The sequence below is a fragment of the Epinephelus fuscoguttatus genome, linkage group LG20, assembly GCF_011397635.1.
Source record: "Epinephelus fuscoguttatus linkage group LG20, E.fuscoguttatus.final_Chr_v1".
NCBI classification, from domain to species: Eukaryota; Metazoa; Chordata; class Actinopteri; order Perciformes; family Serranidae; genus Epinephelus; species Epinephelus fuscoguttatus.
Genome location: NC_064771.1, coordinates 23165496 through 23184029, shown reverse-complemented (window position 1 = coordinate 23184029; position 18534 = coordinate 23165496). Strand labels below are relative to the sequence as shown.

At 41.0% G+C, this 18534-nt stretch overlaps 2 protein-coding genes across 3 annotated transcripts; both read right to left on the bottom strand.

Moving 5' to 3' along the window:
* Positions 1–4359: 4359 nt before the first annotated feature.
* On the bottom strand, positions 4360–13444 carry dcakd (dephospho-CoA kinase domain containing). 2 transcript variants are annotated; one of them, XM_049563946.1, is made up of 5 exons: positions 13121–13444; positions 9144–9256; positions 8156–8359; positions 6617–6704; positions 4360–6348 (listed from the first exon to the last, which is right to left on the bottom strand). In XM_049563946.1, exons 2-5 carry the CDS (start codon positions 9253–9255, stop codon positions 6063–6065), a joined length of 690 nt encoding a protein of 229 aa, XP_049419903.1. In that variant the 5' UTR covers position 9256; positions 13121–13444; the 3' UTR covers positions 4360–6062. The 2 variants fall into 2 exon arrangements, with proteins under 2 accessions (XP_049419903.1, XP_049419904.1); XM_049563947.1 differs by having other exon boundaries at positions 13403–13441.
* A 114-nt stretch (positions 13445–13558) lies between these two features.
* pus3 (pseudouridylate synthase 3) lies at positions 13559–18327 on the bottom strand. The gene is made up of 7 exons (XM_049564316.1): positions 18182–18327; positions 17421–17836; positions 17059–17336; positions 16789–16972; positions 16574–16683; positions 14549–14721; positions 13559–13994 (listed from the first exon to the last, which is right to left on the bottom strand). Exons 2-7 carry the CDS (start codon positions 17829–17831, stop codon positions 13723–13725), a joined length of 1428 nt encoding a protein of 475 aa, XP_049420273.1. The 5' UTR covers positions 17832–17836; positions 18182–18327; the 3' UTR covers positions 13559–13722.
* Positions 18328–18534: the final 207 nt, after the last annotated feature.

Here is an 18534-nt window from a genome sequence, read left to right as displayed (position 1 = left end):
GTTGCTCAAAGTGAAGCTCGTAGGCCACTGGCGGCCCTCAGAAATATTTTGTGCACTCTCCAAACATGTCATGAAATGCATGCATTTTACTGTATTCTGATCATTTGCAGTCCACTTCAATACTAGCGATATGTGGACAGAAAATTCTTTTCACTGCAGTACTTGTTTGAAATACACTACACTGCCTCCACAATTTCCATAGATAGTGCTTTGTTTAGTCAGTATCCATAAGCTTTCAAAAAATGTGCACAAGTATAGATGAAGTGAGTATGGAAAGAAGTCTGCCTCCGTGTTTGTATACGTAACTAGTCAAGTAAAAAATGAGCCTGAACAATCATCTGTCAGGTTAGGGATGACAGCTTGTAGAGGGGTATTGGTTGCAAGGCAAGTAGTGGCACATCGTGAGTGTTGCAGGAATTACACTCTGTCGTCAATGCTAGTGCTGTTAGCTCAAGTTAGCATATGATGGGCCCTCAGTCATATATTGGCTTCCTAAACTGGTCCTCAGTCATCAAAACTTTGAGCATCCATGAGCTTATTAGTCAAATAAGTGAAAAAAAGAAAACTTTGTGTTAAGGCCTTTGCACACTAAGTCCGTTTTTTTTCGTCCAAAATTGTCGCATGTCTAAAAATAGGTATGACTTCATGTTTTGTCAGTCACGTTTGCACACTGAGTTCCAAACTCTCGTCTGTTATCATCCGTCAGGAGTCTTTCGAGACATTTGACAAAGAAGCAGTGAAGAAAACGTGGCGGTGGGACACAGCAGGGGCAAGACAGAGGAACAGGTCGCACAGAATAATTTCATGACCCAGACAGCTCACGTTCAGCAGGTCAGATAGTAATATTCAGGTGGATGATGATGACAAGGAGGAGGATGTGGACCGCACACAGAATGTGGAGACAGACAGGGTGGAAATGTCAGTTTCTGTGCGAAACTTTTTTTTTTTCAGATGATGGATTAAAAAGAAGCATTTGAAAAAAACGGACTCAGTGTGCAAACGCCTTTAGGAGTTTGTCACACCAAAAAGAATGTGTTTATAAACCACCCAGCCAAATTTGACCGTTTGACAAAGGCCAAGTGTTTAAAATTAGGTTTGCTCAGAAATTAGCAGTATTCTCTTCTCTGAGATGCTGAGGGCACGGGTGCTAAAGACGCTAAGCCGAAGAATGAGCCACTGCTAAGCGACAGGGACTTAATAGCCGCTAACCCAATAGCACAAACAGTCTTTAGTAGCACAGCACACACACCCCGAGCCAGAGAACGAGTGCTACTTTGCAGCAAGATTCTTGTTAGCAGCTAACGTTAGCACAAAGCTTGCACCCACAGCAGTGAGTACTAGCCTAACTGCTGGCAGGCCGGGTTGCAGATTTGGGCTGTTTGTGACCGCTTGTGGAACATAACAATCTCAATGCTCACACACAACGCATGAGGTCTAACTTCAAAATGCAGCACTCCATAGTTACCAGTCTTTTCATGTGTTCAACAAGTATTTTCTAACATGTATGACGTGTTTAGAAAGAAATCAGATTTTTCTTTACTCAGACTTTAACATTTAGATCCAAGGGCCTGAGTGTTGCTCTAACACACACCACAGTCACCCTCCACCACACACACACATACATAAATACAAAAATCTGTCCGCAACTGCAAATGTCAGGTATTAATTAATAATTCACTAAAACTGAATTGCTTTTAACAACCTCTGATGAATACTGAGAGCTTATTACCCTCTAGGACGACATGTCCTCTCATTGTGCGAAAAAAGAAATCAGCCCCTTGAGTAAACAATTCAGACCCAAAACAACGCTGACTGATGAAATAGTTATTAAAACATTTTTCAGACTGTCAGTTATCCAGAGCTGAGTTTGGTGCAAAGCTATTTATTTTGTTTGCTGTTGCCCGAGCTGTTCTACCTTCCCTGATGGCAGTAGGCGGAGGGAATGATGAAAAAGCACTCAGATAGGAGATTCCAAAATGTGGACACACTGTGGTGCCGTAGGCCAGCTCTCTGAACATGATGGTGAGATTATAGAAGTCTTTACCCCCTGCCATCAGGAAATTATTTGCTCTGCTCCCGGAGAGGACCCACCACACACAATAATGCGGCAGGGTTGTGCCTGCATCCATGCACTTTACACAGTGGAACAAGGCAACTTCAGACTTTCACCTTTTAGCTTAGACACCTTCAGAATTAAACCCAATTTATATTCAGACTGAGACTTCGCCACCCTTTCTCTGCCTGAAGCATTCACACTTGCTGGTACAGATATAGTCTTCCTTCCTCGCTCTGCATCTGGCCTGTGTCTATGTGAGAACAAGGCTGAGAAAAGGCACACTTGGAAATCTCTGCTGAACAGCTGGCTGCCCAGTAAAGCATGTTACCCCCTGGATCACGGCACAGACCGTTTTTTTTTTTTTTTTATCTTTCTTTTTTAAAAAACAACCTAAGAATAGACCACACTCTTCATCACGGCTCTGACCCTGGATTGATTGTCACACTGCAATTGGTCGTATTACGTGGACTTTTGTATGTTGCATGTGTGAAAAGGACGACATTGTTTGTGTGGCAGTGATTTTGTGTGTTACATATGTATGTGTAGCTTTGGTTCACTGCCCCCCCACCCCGCCCACCGCAGCCACAGTCACTTTGCATTAATTCTCCCGTGGCTTGATAAAAACAAATAGCAAACCAGTAGGGGCTTCAGACGGAGCCAAGTGAGCCACGCAGGCTCCTGGGACCTCAGTGCCAGGATGATGTCACCACGCCTGCCCGTGGGCCTGAATTTTCATGCCCAAGCTCTAATGTGGACGAGAGCAAGGACATCACAACTGACCGTTAACACAAGTTCATTATTTTCTTCTCCTGGAGAACTGTCAGCGAGACATTCTCCTGCAGGATGTGATCACATCGGTGTTGTGTTGTAGAGTATTCAATTGGTCGCTGATGCATTTCTGTATCATCTATATGATTATGCATTATCACAGGGGCTGGAGCTGCAACAATTAGCTGATTATTAATTAGCTGATCAATTGAAAATTAATCAGCAGCTATTTTGATATTTGAATATGGGTGATTATCACTTCTCAAATGTGAGGATTTGAAACTTCTGAAAATCATTTTACACAATGATCAGTTTGCTTCTCAAGAGTCCTACCCAGCCTGTGAAAACATTTACATACTGTCTTCTGTGGCTCTGAGGTATGGAAACCCATTTCTGCCAAAAAGATGAATAAAAAAATATATCCTGTAAATCAATGGTTCCTAACTGGTGGGTCGAGGTCCAAAAGTGGGTCGTGGCCTGCAAGTGACTTGCAAATGTGTCAAGTTTGTAAAAAAAAACAACAAAAAAACCACACTTAATTTATAGTACAGTGAATTTCCAGCACAGAGCTTTTATTTTGAAGTGTCAGTTTCTGCTGTAGAGTGAGTGACTAAGAGGCAGCTATTTGAGAGAGACAGCAAACTAGCCCAATGACATGGCCAATGACACCATCATAGACAGTGTGTATAAAGCAGATCTCGACAACGGTGAGTTTCTTTCTCTTGTTCTGCCAACGCTGCCCCGACTGTTCATGTGTGTATTACATCTTGTGGACAAATCACGTTAAATTCTGAGGACGTGCACAACCAGCACTCCAAACAGCCGGAAGTGATGGGAGGCAGTCATCATGTGCACGCAAACACGTAGTTAAAAGCAAGTATCTCCAGCCTTACTACCTCATTATACTAATATAGTATCTCATAAAATTGGAATCTTTCCACAAGGATGACTTACTATCTCAAAAAAAAATGTAAAACTTTCTCAAAATAATCACTTAGTATCTCAAGATAATTGGAATTATTCTCAAAATAATTAGAAACTTTTTCAAATTGCTGACTTGGTATCTAAAATATTAAGAAAATTTCTCATGTTAATCATTTGCTATCTCAAAATACTGAAATTTCTTGTTTCGAAAACAACTTAATAGCTGAAAAGACTTAGTAACTCAAGATGAGAAATTTTCTCACGACATAGTAACTCAAAATAATGACAAACCTTCTGAAAATTATGACCTAGTATTGCAAAATACTGAGATTTCTCAAACTGACTTAGTATGTTAAAAGAGTTAGCATCTCAAGTTAATGAGAAACATTCTCAAAATAATGACCTAGTATTATTTCTATCTCTATTTTGAGATACTAAGCCATTATTTCAAGATTTTAGATACTTATTACCTTGAGATACTAACTCCTTATTTTGAGAAAAGTATCTCATTATAATGACTTAGTGTTTTTTTGTCAAATCAGCTCAAATGAGCTTCCATACTGAGGAGAGTGTTCTTAAGTAAAGGAAAATAATGTCACAGAGACATCATCTGGGTTACCCTAGATTGGGCCTGATTTTATGTAACAGAAAGCCAGCATTACAAACTGAAAGTGTGTGGGGTTTGACAGACTTGGCATCTACCAGGAAGGGGAAGGTCTAACAAACACTAAACTACCAAGCTGCATTATGGTTAATGTTGGAGCCAGTGTTTTTTGCAGTGTGACCCATACTAGTGACTAAAAGTCATGAAATCTCAGCCTCTGTTGCTTCAATTCAGACCATTCTTATTCAAATCTGTCTCTTGTAAGTCCCTTAACTTAATCAAGGTCCACTGCTAAATTGCTGAATAACCCAACTTTAATTTCTGTTTTAACTTTTGACTAATATCTTGACTAAAGTGGACCAAAGTCCCTGCAGACATGTTTTAAAAACATGTAAATGACTGTGCTTTGAATGATTATTAAAATCTGATAAGGGTTTTAAACAAAGAAAGTTCAATTACTTCTTTAAAGATTCTTGAAATTATATATACTCCTTCTCTCTCATTAAAAAATCCAGAATGCATGAATATGCAAACTTAAAAAAAAAAAAAAAAAGTTTAACTACTAGACTGCTACTTCACTGTATATAGTACATTACCAGCTGGAGATTTTGAGTTTTCAAAACACACTTGTGTAAGTTGCAGATTTGACCACAAATAGCTTCTTAGGATAAATTTGAAAATAGTGATATAATATATTAAGGGCAACGGGCATCCTGCACTAAAATTAAAATAAAAAACTCACAGCATCTGACAGAGGTCACTTTAAAACAGTAGTGTTGGATCATTTATATTTCAGTTCAACGGCTAAAGTTACAAATGTTTTAGTTACCAGTGAATGTGCACAGAGAAACAAAACCACAGACTCAGTATTTACAGAGGACAGCTTCAAGTGTAAGAAAATACAGTGAAATATATATATATATATAAAGTCTGTTAATTCATGTAAATTCACTGTCTGTTCCCATTAAAAAAATGGATTGTCAAATACATTCTGCCATATATCTTCATTATACAGGTCATTAGTATACAATCAATAACGTATTCTGTGAGCATTGGATCATTCATGTTGGGCGTTAAATTACTTTGTCTATGATGGGTGATCCATTTGTTTTAAAACATATCCATCAGTGGGGACAGCGCTGTGTTTTGTACTTACAGTTGTAAATTGCATATGAATGAAAGGAGCAGAAACCGCAGTGACTTTTGCTCTCTCTACGTTCAATCCATGTTTTAATCCATGCTATCACCCAAAATGTCTAATTTAGATATCTTCATAAAGGTGTAACAGTGGTGTAACAATGGTCAATTTTTGCTCGTTCACTGATGTTAGTTATGAGTCGACTGCTGCAACAAAATAAAAATTCAACCAGCTTTTAGGTCCCAAACTGTGATTCACTGCTGAGAGCGTCGGGAAGCCACTACGGTATCACCTTCATGTTTTTAATGTCTCTGAGTAAAACCACCTGAAACTGCACATTCAACCCCTTCACACTATTCCACATTTGTCAGTGCATGTTGTGTCAATAATGTAAGTCAGTGTTAACTGCAAACAGAGCACGTCACACCACTGAGCTGTAGTGGTGGGTGCTGTGAAACTAATCTCACAGTAAATTGCATCGGGACCGCCCGACGTGCGTTCACCTGCCACTGCTCACACATCTCTGACCGCATCCTGGACCCAGCTCTTTCTTCCCCCTCATCTGTCCTCTGTTAGGACAACAGTATCTTGGCTGCGTACAGCAGTATCCCACCCAGACCAGTAGTGGCAGCAATAGCAATGACCCTCACTAAGAGGAAGTCCATGGAGTCCTCCAGCTTCGTGTGCAATCGTAGGACCTGCCGGTGGGTGTCCTCACGGCTGCCCGAGTTCTCGATAACGTGGTTGGCCAAGCCGCGCTTTTCATTGAGCGGCATCTGTGCGGCCACGCGCTGCTCGGCCTGCTCCTGGGTCAGGCCGTCCCTCTGCATCAGGCGCAGAAGCTGAGTGGCAGGGTCACTGAAAAGGAACAGACAATGGAGGTTATTTATGGTGCAGCCAGGGTGCCTTGTTAAAAAACCCAGAGGCAGTGAGTCATGCTAATGAGGCACACAGAGGGCTGCAGAGAGGTAACCAATAACCCACAAAACTGGGCTTAATGGCCAGTTTATGTCAAAAACAAACTTCCAAATATCTAATGATTGAAAATATGAAACTTGTAAATAAAGAGTCAAAAAGTTCAACTCTAAAGTGATGGGGAAAATGAGGGGAAAGTGAGTGGTCTTACCAGTAAACTACTACAGTGTGGTTCAGGAACTGAGTGAGACGTCTGGTCTCAAAGAGAAGGGGAACATCCAGCACCACGTAGCGGTACCCTACGGAGACGGATCGGGGAACAGAATTAATTAGTGTCAACACATTTACACTCTAACATTGTGAAAACACCGGTAACACAATTAAGTTAATTACTTTTTAACAACATACAGCACATGGTAAATGAGGAGTTTATTTTAAGGCACTTGACATATATAGAGACGCTAAAGAATTAATGTAGCGAGTGGGAGTCGTGGCTGGTACTGTGCTTTGTATCTTAAGTTAAAGGAATACTTCACCCCCCCAAATGACCATTTGTATATTAATTACTACTCAGCTCATGTTATGTTGAATTTGTAACCAAAACTTTTTTTCGCATGCCTCCGTGATGAACGAAGAATCCAAAAACAGAAATAAATCTGGATGAACTGAACTCATAGAGGTCTGTGATCAACAACTACATCAAGATATTCATTTACAAACTCCCACACAACTTGTGCAGTTTATCCAAGCCTCATTTATCAAGTCGTGTGCTCAGGACTTTCCAAACAGACAGCCCTTACCAACAGGGAACTGAATTAAAAGTAAAACTTATCTAGAGTTGGCTCGTGTTCTCACGGCAGCAGTTAGCAGACCAGATAAAATGCCTTGCACAAGAAAGCTGCTCCTGACTGGTCAGAATTTCCATGTGGGAAAAATCCAGGAAGTAAACCAAACGTTGGAGAAGAGTACACTTGCAAGATAAATGTGACACTTTCTAATGTCACAATGGAGGGACAACTACGCAGGTTGATTTTAGCGCTGCTCATCGTGGACTATATTGCTGTCATTGTTCATTTTAGTCAAACCATGCAGTTTGAAAACGAGGCGCGGCTCCAACTAGAAAACAATGTTTTGATGCATTGGATGTGCTGAATGTGCATATTAAGGCAGTACAGGAGGAGGTGCACATTAATAATCCTCCAGGACTGTAACATGCTCATGTTTAACCCAAGAATGTGTCATGTGACTGCAGTTGGTTCGGATCAAGGTCGGAACACGTTCTCACCACAAATGAACCGCACCAGAGCTCGATTGTAACCGGACTGAGACCACCTCTACAAGAAGTTCTCGATCCAGTTGTTGATCTGTTGTTTCTGTAAACGTTGTCCCTTTTAATTAAGGATTTCCTCCATTTTGGATTCTTCATCTATCATGAAGGCATACAAGTGTGAGTAACTGATATACAAACGATCATTTGGAGGGTGAAATATTCCTTTAAGGTTGAAAATGTTTACAGCAAAAGATCTTTGTGTAGCTGCCTTTATCTCCGTCACTTTCTTCCTCATAAAATGTTGGCAATATTCTAAAATATCTCTCTGTTCGGCTCGCAGAGAGCAATTCATACGGCTTTGTGAGAAACAGCATTGAAACCGTTCTGCTGCACTACAATACAGCTTTGGCTCGTGTTCAGTAAATGATCCTCCATTTCTCTGTTCACTGATATCCGAGCCAAACTCTGTTCCTCCCTCACCTCTGAGAAAGTAGAACAGGATCTCTTTGAGCATTGCTTTATGGATCTCTGGGTGTGTGATGGAGTTCAGCAGCTTCCTCTTCTCTTCGTTGGCGAAGATGAGCTGGCCCAGCTTCTGCCTGTCGATCTCCCCGTTCTCAAGGAGGATCTCTGGCCCAAAGTGGTAGACGATGCGGGAATAGGCGGGAGTGTGCGGCTCCACAACTGATATCAAGAAAAGCCAGTTGTTTTAATTAACAAAAGAGTGTGTGAAAATACAAAAAGGCTTTTGAAATTGTTGATTTGTGGTCAGTGACATAATATTGTAACATATACAAAATGGCACACCAACAAAAGACAAAATGAGGGTAAGAAGGTGGATAAGAAGATTTTGAAATCATTTTTTTAATAGACTTATCAGTGGAAGTGCAATGCGTTCACCTGAGGAAAAAATTCTGCTCTGTCTCTCCAAATGAACAAGATTATTGTCTCAGGTTTCTGAGACAAGCCAGCATGGAAAAAAATCTGCTTGTTAATTCAGAAAAATTAGAATTTACAAGTTTATTATGTCATTAATTCACAAAAACAGAGCAGATTTTTCCTCTCAAGTGAATGCATCACTCTTCCAAACTCATCAACCTCCTGAGTGTAATCACATCTTTAGCCTAATGACTTATATTCTCTCCTACATGCAGCTGTGCACTCTTCACCTACTTCTGTGACCTTTATATCTTCACCACGTAACAACGCCATCATCCCTGCAGTCAGCAGAGACAGCCTTCATGATTCATGCACTCTCTCCAAGCGCTGGTCCTAATGAACCTCCTACAGACTCAACCTCTGTGTGTCCATTGCAGTATAACAATATCTTACAGTCTGTGACGTAGGACATATGGCTGAATCCCAATTTCCACGTGTGAGTCTTAATAACAGTTCAGCTAGATGATGACTGATATTTTAATGCACTTTGTAATTCTAAATAGTTTGCAGGGGAGAGATATTCGCCTACCTTTCCTGGCCACAACATCAGCATCAATAATGGGGCATCCAAGCTCCCGCAGCATTGAAGACACTGCACTTTTCCCTGAGGCGATACCTCCCGTCAGCCCCACCAGGAACATCCTGAAGCAAAGACACACACAGATCCGTTATGGTGTTATCAGAGCAGTAAAGTCAGTAAAGCAATAATATTGACAATATTTATGGTAACTCACAGAAACTGGATAGAAATTAGTTAAAATTGTAAAGGTGGCAATAAAAACTTGTAGATTGCCAGGGAACATCTTCAAAGTGAAAATACACAAAAGGAAATAAAAGCAGACAAATAAACAGGCTGTGCATGACGTATATACAGCAAATTATGTAGTGCTGAGAAGGTTACTTTAAAGAATAATTTTTAATATTTTAATTCTTATGTCATCCACCCTGTCATTAAAACTTGCTGAAATAATGTTGACCTCCTGATGATGCTGTGAGTTTAGAAACCATGGCAAAAAATAGTCTAGAATTATGCTTATTATTTGCAAACAAATTAGAATAATAGTTAATAATTTTCACAGCTGACATCATGGACTGGTAGTAGGATTGGCTGTCTCTCCACGCTTTATGAAACACATGAAGCCTTGAGTGATGCCACTGGCTGGCGTTCTAGTTTTCTGCAGCTCCTAAGGGCTACCAGTTCCTCATTTATCAAGGTCTTACGGCTCTTTTTGTAACACCACTGAGATTTTGCTGGTGCCACCAAATCCAATACGTCCTGAGGTGCACTGTTAAAATTTTCGGTGAGACATCCCACTGAAAATGCCTGCCTAAAAACCGGATCGACAACATCAGGCAGTCTTAAATTAAAATCCAGTAAGGCTCTGGGGCTGATGTGTCGAGAAAGACATACTGTCCTTGTTTCTCTCCCTGATGGAGGTGAAACAGTAAATAAGATGCCAAATAAGATCAGTGAATGGTCTAAGATTGGTAGTGAATGGATTTTACTAACTGAAACAGACACGCCAAAACCTAACACTAGGTCCAAAGTGTGACTACGCTGATGTGTTGGTCCAGATACAAATTTTGTAAGATTAAAAGCCTTAGTGATGTTTAAAAAAATCTTTAACCAGAAATGCAAAGTGTAAAAGGTTACAGACTACTAGTTACCCTGTTAAAAATGTACTAAGTAATGTAACTTTTTTTATTTGCTTCAAAGTAATGTACCTTTTTGCATTTGGTTACTTTCATACAAATGTTTTAAACTAGGCAAAAAAGCTATCTGGACATAGGCCGTGCCAAAAGAAGACATTGTGCAAGACGAAAAGACGCAAAGCAGCACAATGAATATTATACTCTGCATCTAAATTCTTTTATCAAAAACAGTTATAACCAGTGATGTAGCGGTAGTTGATGAGGGGTTAGGTTACCGAGGAGGAGGTGGGTATACTCTGCTATATTTTGCAATGACTTTTCGGCTGATAGGTTGGTACACTGTAAACCAGAAAAAGAAGTGGGTACACCCCATATACAGTACAGGCCAAAAGTTTGGACACACCTTCTCATTCAATGCGTTTTCTTTATTTTCATGACTATTTACATTGTAGATTCTCACTGAAGGCATCAAAACTATGAATGAACACATGTGGAGTTATGTACTTAACAAAAGGTGAAATAACTGAAAACATGTTTTATATTCTAGTTTCTTCAAAATAGCCACCCTTTGCTCTGATTACTGCTTTGCACACTCTTGGCATTCTCTCCATGAGCTTCAAGAGGTAGTCACCTGAAATGGTTTCCACTTCACAGGTGTGCCTTATCAGGGTTAATTAGTGGAATTTCTTGCTTTATCAATGGGGTTGGGACCATCAGTTGTGTTGTGCAGAAGTCAGGTTAATACACAGCCGACAGCCCTATTGGACAACTGTTAAAATTCATATTATGGCAAGAACCAATCAGCTAACTAAAGAAAAAAGAGTGGCCATCATTACTTTAAGAAATGAAGGTCAGTCAGTCCGGAAAATTGCAAAAACTTTAAATGTGTCCCCAAGTGGAGTCGCAAAAACCATCAAGCGCTACAACGAAACTGGCACACATGAGGACCGACCCAGGAGAGGAAGACCAAGAGTCACCTCTGCTTCTGAGGATAAGTTCATCCGAGTCACCAGCCTCAGAAATCGCAAGTTAACAGCAGCTCAGATCAGAGACCAGATGAATGCCACACAGAGTTCTAGCAGCAGACCCATCTCTAGAACAACTGTTAAGAGGAGACTGCGCGAATCAGGCCTTCATGGTCAAATAGCTGCTAGGAAACCACTGCTAAGGAGAGGCAACAAGCAGAAGAGATTTGTTTGGGCCAAGAAACACAAGGAATGGACATTAGACCAGTGGAAATCTGTGCTTTGGTCTGATGAGTCCAAATTTGAGATCTTTGGTTCCAACTGCCGTGTCTTTGTGAGACGCAGAAAAGGTGAACGGATGGATTCCACATGCCTGGTTCCCACTGTGAAGCATGGAGGAGGAGGTGTGATGGTGTGGGGGTGTTTTGCTGGTGACACTGTTGGGGATTTATTCAAAATTGAAGGCACACTGAACCAGCATGGCTACCACAGCATCCTGCAGCGACATGCCATCCCATCCGGTTTGCGTTTAGTTGGACGATCATTTATTTTTCAACAGGACAATGACCCCAAACACACCTCCAGGCTGTGTAAGGGCTATTTGACCAAGAAGGAGAGTGATGGAGTGCTGCGGCAGATGACCTGGCCTCCACAGTCACCGGACCTGAACCCAATCGAGATGGTTTGGGGTGAGCTGGACCGCAGAGTGAAGGCAAAGGGGCCAACAAGTGCTAAACACCTCTGGAAACTCCTTCAAGACTGTTGGAAAACCATTTCAGGTGACTACCTCTTGAAGCTCATGGAGAGAATGCCAAGAGTGTGCAAAGCAGTAATCAGAGCAAAGGGTGGCTATTTTGAAGAAACTAGAATATAAAACATGTTTTCAGTTATTTCACCTTTTTTTGTTAAGTACATAACTCCACATGTGTTCATTCATAGTTTTGATGCCTTCAGTGAGAATCTACAATGTAAATAGTCATGAAAATAAAGAAAACGCACTGAATGAGAAGGTGTGTCCAAACTTTTGGCCTGTACTGTATATCTGCACATACCCTCCACTACACCAATGGATGTAAGCCTTTAGTAATCACCAACACTTTGATTAGCAACTGCAGTTTATTTATATATTTTTTCCCAGTAACTGTAACTGATCGCTTTAATTTTGTAATTTAATTACATGTACCTAGTTTCATATAAGCAGTTACTTCTCAGCACTGCTTGCATTATGCATACATGCAGTGACAATGGTGTCGATATCCAGGCAATTATTACAGGATTTAACCAACAAATACCTAAACTAGGGAATTATAAAAGTGTTAGATATTACCAGATTAAAGTTCTGGAAATATCTAGATGTTTTCACTAGTTGAATTTATTACTATTTGACAGTCATGAGGTTTAACAACACGCCCCCTGCTGTGGAGCTGCTGAGCTACATTCAGTTTATGTACCACTTGGCTAACAAGCAAACTTGGGTTGGTTTGACAGCTCTGAAGTTATTTATTAATAACCAGAATCAGCTTAAGTGTGTACACCCACTAAGAATATGACTCCAATTTTTGTGACTCTCTATGTACTTGCACAGAATATAGGCACAGTAGCTAAAAACAAGGACAACAAAGCTGAGCAATTTCATAGACATTAATTTCACTACTATGTATATATACATTTAAAAGATATATATACATATATATATAAACAACACAATTGAATTAGTAGACAATAAGACAATAATATACGCTTGACTAAACACCAAAATAAACCCTTACATGGCTCTACAGCTTCTTAACGTTGAAAGCAACTAATACTAAATAGAACTACTGGTTGTTACCAAACTTATTTTGTTATAATTATCCACAAAGACTCCTAATATGTATTTCAGTTTTACCTCTTAAACGTGTGATACTCCTTAAATGAACTGAATGTACAGTAGGGATCCGTGCAGAGCCACAGTGGTGGGGCTGGTGCAGTAAACAACCAGTGATGCTAACAGGCTAACGTTAGCACAAGTCTTGTTCAGGTCAAAGCGACCACAAATATGCGATGAAACGAAGCCGCCGCCATTTTAGGTTCGTCCTATGTAACGTATAGTCAGATAAAAAAAAATGTTAGAGACAGTCGTGTTGCTGGATATTTCTGTCTCTAACTCTGACTTGTGGCGTTACTTAACTGGTTTCTAGTGACCTAGCTTCTTAGCTTGACAGGCGCCACCTCGAAAACCTTCCGGAGTTTCCTACATTAGTTCCGCCTGGCTAGTTTCGAGCTCCCGTTCACAAATCAAGGCGAAAATCAATCTCAACCACAGTTACATTATCCAAAACGCGTTTATTTCAAAGCAAAACAAAGATTTGCCTGAAGGAAAATGTAAATACGCAGTTTTTATGAAATAAAAAAGGTAAATACATCGTTTTGTTTCCCAAAATAAAATGTAAATGTCTTCTCTCACAAGCAAAAATGACAACAAAATAAACTTTCTCCTGCAAGACATTATCAGTCCTCTGCCTTTTTTTCTGTACTTTGTTTAGACGATGGCATCTCTGAAGAAACAGGCAGACTGGGCGAATCATGGGAATGTTTGGACCTTTTCCCTCGATGGACCATCTCACCTCCGTTCTCCCCTTCCTCCCGCTCCAGCCTGCCTCTTTTGACAAAATGGTTTATTCTGGACTCCAGGCTCTCGCAGCATGGACGCTCCAGCAGGGGCCGGTAGTTTCTCTGCCTGCTGCCTTCTACAAGCCAGCAATGATCGGAGGACGCTCCACCTGTGGATGGAGAGAGGTGAAACAATATATACCCATCTAATGTTTTGAAGTTTCCATGTCAGCGTGGATGCTCTGGCTTCCTCCCACAGTCCAAACACATGTAGGTTAATTGGCTGTAGGTGTGAATGTGAGTGTGTCTCTATGCCCTGTGATAGTCTGCCGACCTTTCCAGGGTGTACCCCGCCTCTCGCCTAGTGTCGGCTGGGATAGGCTCCAGCACCCCCGCATACTGTGAATGTCTGCACTAACCTTGAGTAATATTTTACACATTGCTGCACAAAGCTACTACGTTCTGAAACGGTTCTGCTCTTTCATTTTTAGAAGATATATTTGCATATTCTTTATATTCTTAATGCTGTGAATCTTTGCACATCTTCCCCTCGGCATCTGCCCTTAAATCACAGCCACCATCATAGCACAGTCGTTCCATTTGTCTGAAAACTTAAGTGAACCTACAGGGCTTTTATTATAATCACGTTTATGATGAAATTTAACAGACAACAGCTGAAAATGTTGAGGTTGTCAGGGTCTGTTGATCTCATTAAACGTCTCACCTATGGCCTCCAAACCCTGGATCATCCCGTAGAGGACGTGGGTCTTGACCGCACTCTGGGTCCAGTGTTGCTGCAGCGCAGACAGAGCGAAGTTCACCTCTTCGTTCTCCTGTTTCCAGTTCAAACCTTCGAAGTGGCAGTCGTACAGCACCAGCGGGTAATCTACTGCCATGCTGGAGACAAGAATGGAGATGTGTAAGAGAGATTCATACAGATGCAGCTGTAGTTGAACTGTATTGTTGTCACTGTTACTGATTTAGTTTGCACAGAACATTTATTATTTATACTTGTGCAGGACATGGAATAGATGCTAAGGCCATGCAGCCCCTAAATTTGGTGGCCATACGTTAAGTTATGTGAAAAACAAAACAGAAAAAAACTATTTAACATAACTTAAGACAGCTTTCCTTAACTCTGACACTTTAATAAATCAAAGACATTAACAAAATAAAAATATATAGCTATTTAAATTGAAAACTGAGCTTCTTTGTGGTACATATACTCTCTCAGTCTTGTAGTTTACAGTCTACCTCCCTCCCTCCCTCCCAGCAAAGTGCTTGAGTCAATCAAGTCTGCAATAAAAATAAAGCAGTAGAAAACTAAAAACACATAATTCCAACTGCTTCATTGCTGTTTTGTTTTTTCATTTTCTGCCTTCTGTGTTTCTGATTCTTCTGTAAGGATAACAGTTTGAGTAGGCTTCGCAAACTCATATTTCAGTAGCCCTGACATAGTGGCAGCTAACAGGTGTTTTGGTGTAACAAGTGGCCGTGTTATCTGGTGAATTTTAGCAGAGTGTGTGTCCGTGTTTTCTCGTAGTAACTTGCATAATGGGTTGGCATAGATAATACACACAGATAAGTATGTATTTAAAATTGATTAAAGAAAAATTGAAGGCTTTTTTGCCTTTAAATACTAGGTCAGGTTATTAGAATGAATAGGGGAGAAACAGAGGGGATGACATGCAGCAAGGGGTCATGGGTTGGAATCAAGTCTACGGCTGCTGAAGCAGGGACAAAGCCTGTGTACATGGGATGCCTGCTCTATCAGGTGAGCTCAAGGGTGCCCCAGTTGAAAGCTGTTATGAGGATACCTAACGTTACATGTTCTGTTGGTGTTTTCAACAGCTGCCGTCACTACAAGCAACCACAATGCATTCAGCTGAGAGTCACCAGTTAACACAGTAACTTGTTAAACCAAAAAAATGGCGACAAGTACTGCTCGCTGCTTTATTTAGAATGTTGAACTAAAAGCCATAAAGAATTGACATGTTTGTGGAACTGTAACATTTTGTTGATGAAGGATGGAAGTATGGGGATACTTTTATTTATTTAACCTTTATTTTGACAGGTAATCACATTGAGACAGGCAGTGTCATTCTCAAGACAGACCTGATAAAACTTAAGGCTCATTTATATTCCCTTTACGCACGAAAATACGCACTGCCTTCATACTTCCATGCGTACTTCATGTTGGCATAGATACAGCCAATAGATGGCACTAAAGGGCAGAGTCAAAAGTTTCACACAACAACAAATGAGGTAGCTGTGGAGGAGGTCGTAATATCGTACCTTTAAACAGAGGCAGCATTGTAGATGGGGATGGTCTGTGTGGCCATTAAACACATCCTAACATGTAAACAGAGACTTTTTTTCACCCTATTACCAATTCGTTCCATTACACCATTATTTAAATTTGTTCCTCATCTCCTGCGATTGTACCTCCCTTAAACTCTGCTACACTGTCTCCATGATCTACACTGGTACTGCTCTGTTTCGTCTGCATCCATAAGCATTTAGAAAACATACGCAAATATGGAAGAAATGAACACAGAGCATGGGCAGAAGGCTCTGTCTGTCTCTGTGTCTAATGTTGAGCATAAATGAGCCCTTAGTGTCCACAGGTGGCCACCTGCAGAGGATGTTTGGTGGACACTGAGTAACTTTTTGTGGCCCTGAGCTATCAGTGCACGGTTTATTAGTTGGATATGAAAACTTTTGAGTTTAATGACTCCTATACATTCACCTGTATTGGGGCTTTCTGGGGTTACTCTGAACATCCAGGAGCTGATTAATTATCTCTGGGGATTCCAGTTTCTGCCCTATCAGAAGAAGCACTGCCATCATGCATCGAACCTGCAACACAAGAAAACAGGGATTTCCATTCAGTAAGTTTGGAATGAACAGAATTTATTGCTGAGCAGAGCTGTAAAAAAGACCCAAATGAGTGTCTCTTTATACCTGGTGGTACAGGAAGGCCAGTCCTTTGATCTCAAATATGAAGATATCATACTGGTCCGTGCTGGAGACGTGCTGAGCCTGCACAGGCCTGACTGATGCCGACAAGATGGTCCTCTCAAACTGCAGGACTCCGTTGCCCACATCCATTTTGCACAGGTTGCGAAAGTCATGAGTGCCCTCGTATCTGTCGGGTGTTAAGAGACCCTCAAATCAGAACTGTGATTTCGAGGAGGGACGTCAGTGTTCATTACTTTGTGTGTCTTCACCCACCTTTTTGCAGCATCTGCCATCAACGTTACATCCAAGGATCCACGGGGGAAGTAGTAGCGATACGTGCGGGACTGACAGTCAAAGCGTGCACTGAAGCCGTCTGCTACTGGCGCCCAGTCCAAGATCCTTATGTCCTGGGGCAGGACTCTGTTCAGCATCTTCACATATGGAAGCTCAGAGGAAGTAGCTTTATTTTTGGTGCTAACATCAACATTTTCAGGGAGTGTGACGCCCAGTCCTCCACAAAACTGTGTGGAGCGCAAATCGATGGTGATGACCTGTGGAGAAGAGACAGAGTTAATGTATGGAGGATTTTATATTGTTTTTTTATTTTGGAGCACCAAACATGAGTCTCAACTCACCTGAGAAAAGGCACTGACTCCTTTATCAGTGCGACCACACCGGTGGTAGTTGGAGCTCTGTCTGTCCTGAATCAGCTGCGTCTTCAGCAAAGCTTCAAAGAGTCTGGCCTCCACAGTGTTGTCTGTGTTCTCCTGAACCGCAAACCCTTGGTAGGACCATCCCATGTAGGCCAGCCGCAGAGCCACATGGCGACGAGGGTGTGCAGAGAAGTCAAAGGGACGATCTTTACCTGCTTTCTTCCCCTTCTTACTGCTGCTGGTGTTTCCATCAGGTCTGCTGTCTGTGTTTTCACTGGGTGATGGACTGGACTTCATGTCATCTCCAGCTTCACTCTTGTCCTTCAGCTGGGACTTGAGCTTCTCCAAGTCTGCCTCCAGCTCCTTTATTCTCTGGGTTAAAGCCTCTGACATGCTGCCTGGTAAATAAGTGAGAAGAGAAACAATTTAGAGAGGACAGCTTGAGTATTTCTACTAAAAGGGAGCAGATCTGTTAGCTAGCTAATGAACACTTACTCAGCTACATGCTACATTTTTTAAATTTTACACTGTAAAACCAAGTGAACTATTATAGTCTATACTTCTGCTTAATTCACAAATGGATGTTACCACAATATTCATCCAGACAGGCAGGTGAAGTCGAGTAAACACTAGCTAAATGCTACACACAGTGTCTGTTAGCTTAGCTCGTGTGCTGTGTTTCATAGCAGATATAAAGACTGTTGGTGGTTTTAAATAATATCGAGAGAAAAAAGTTTCTTTACCTTTTATTTTACTTTAAATGTTGCTGATAAACTCGTGTTTTCAGTCAATTTTCTGAGCTGCTGCCGCACACGTTACTTTTCATGCTGATACAGGTTTGCTACAGTCGGACCGATTTTGAGACCGGACGCGTTTCCGCTTAAAGGGTTTCTGGGAAATGTAGTTTACTCCTCAACTTGCCTGGTTTGAAGCTATTAGATCTGCTTTTGAGGACCATACAAACTGTTCTACTGAATGTTTAACGAAGTACACCGAGAATAATATTAATATAAAGCATATTTTCTCTGATAGACCTACTTTTCCCTTGTAAAATATTAGATAGCCAAATTTTGTCTCTTTAGTCCTTAAATTTGAG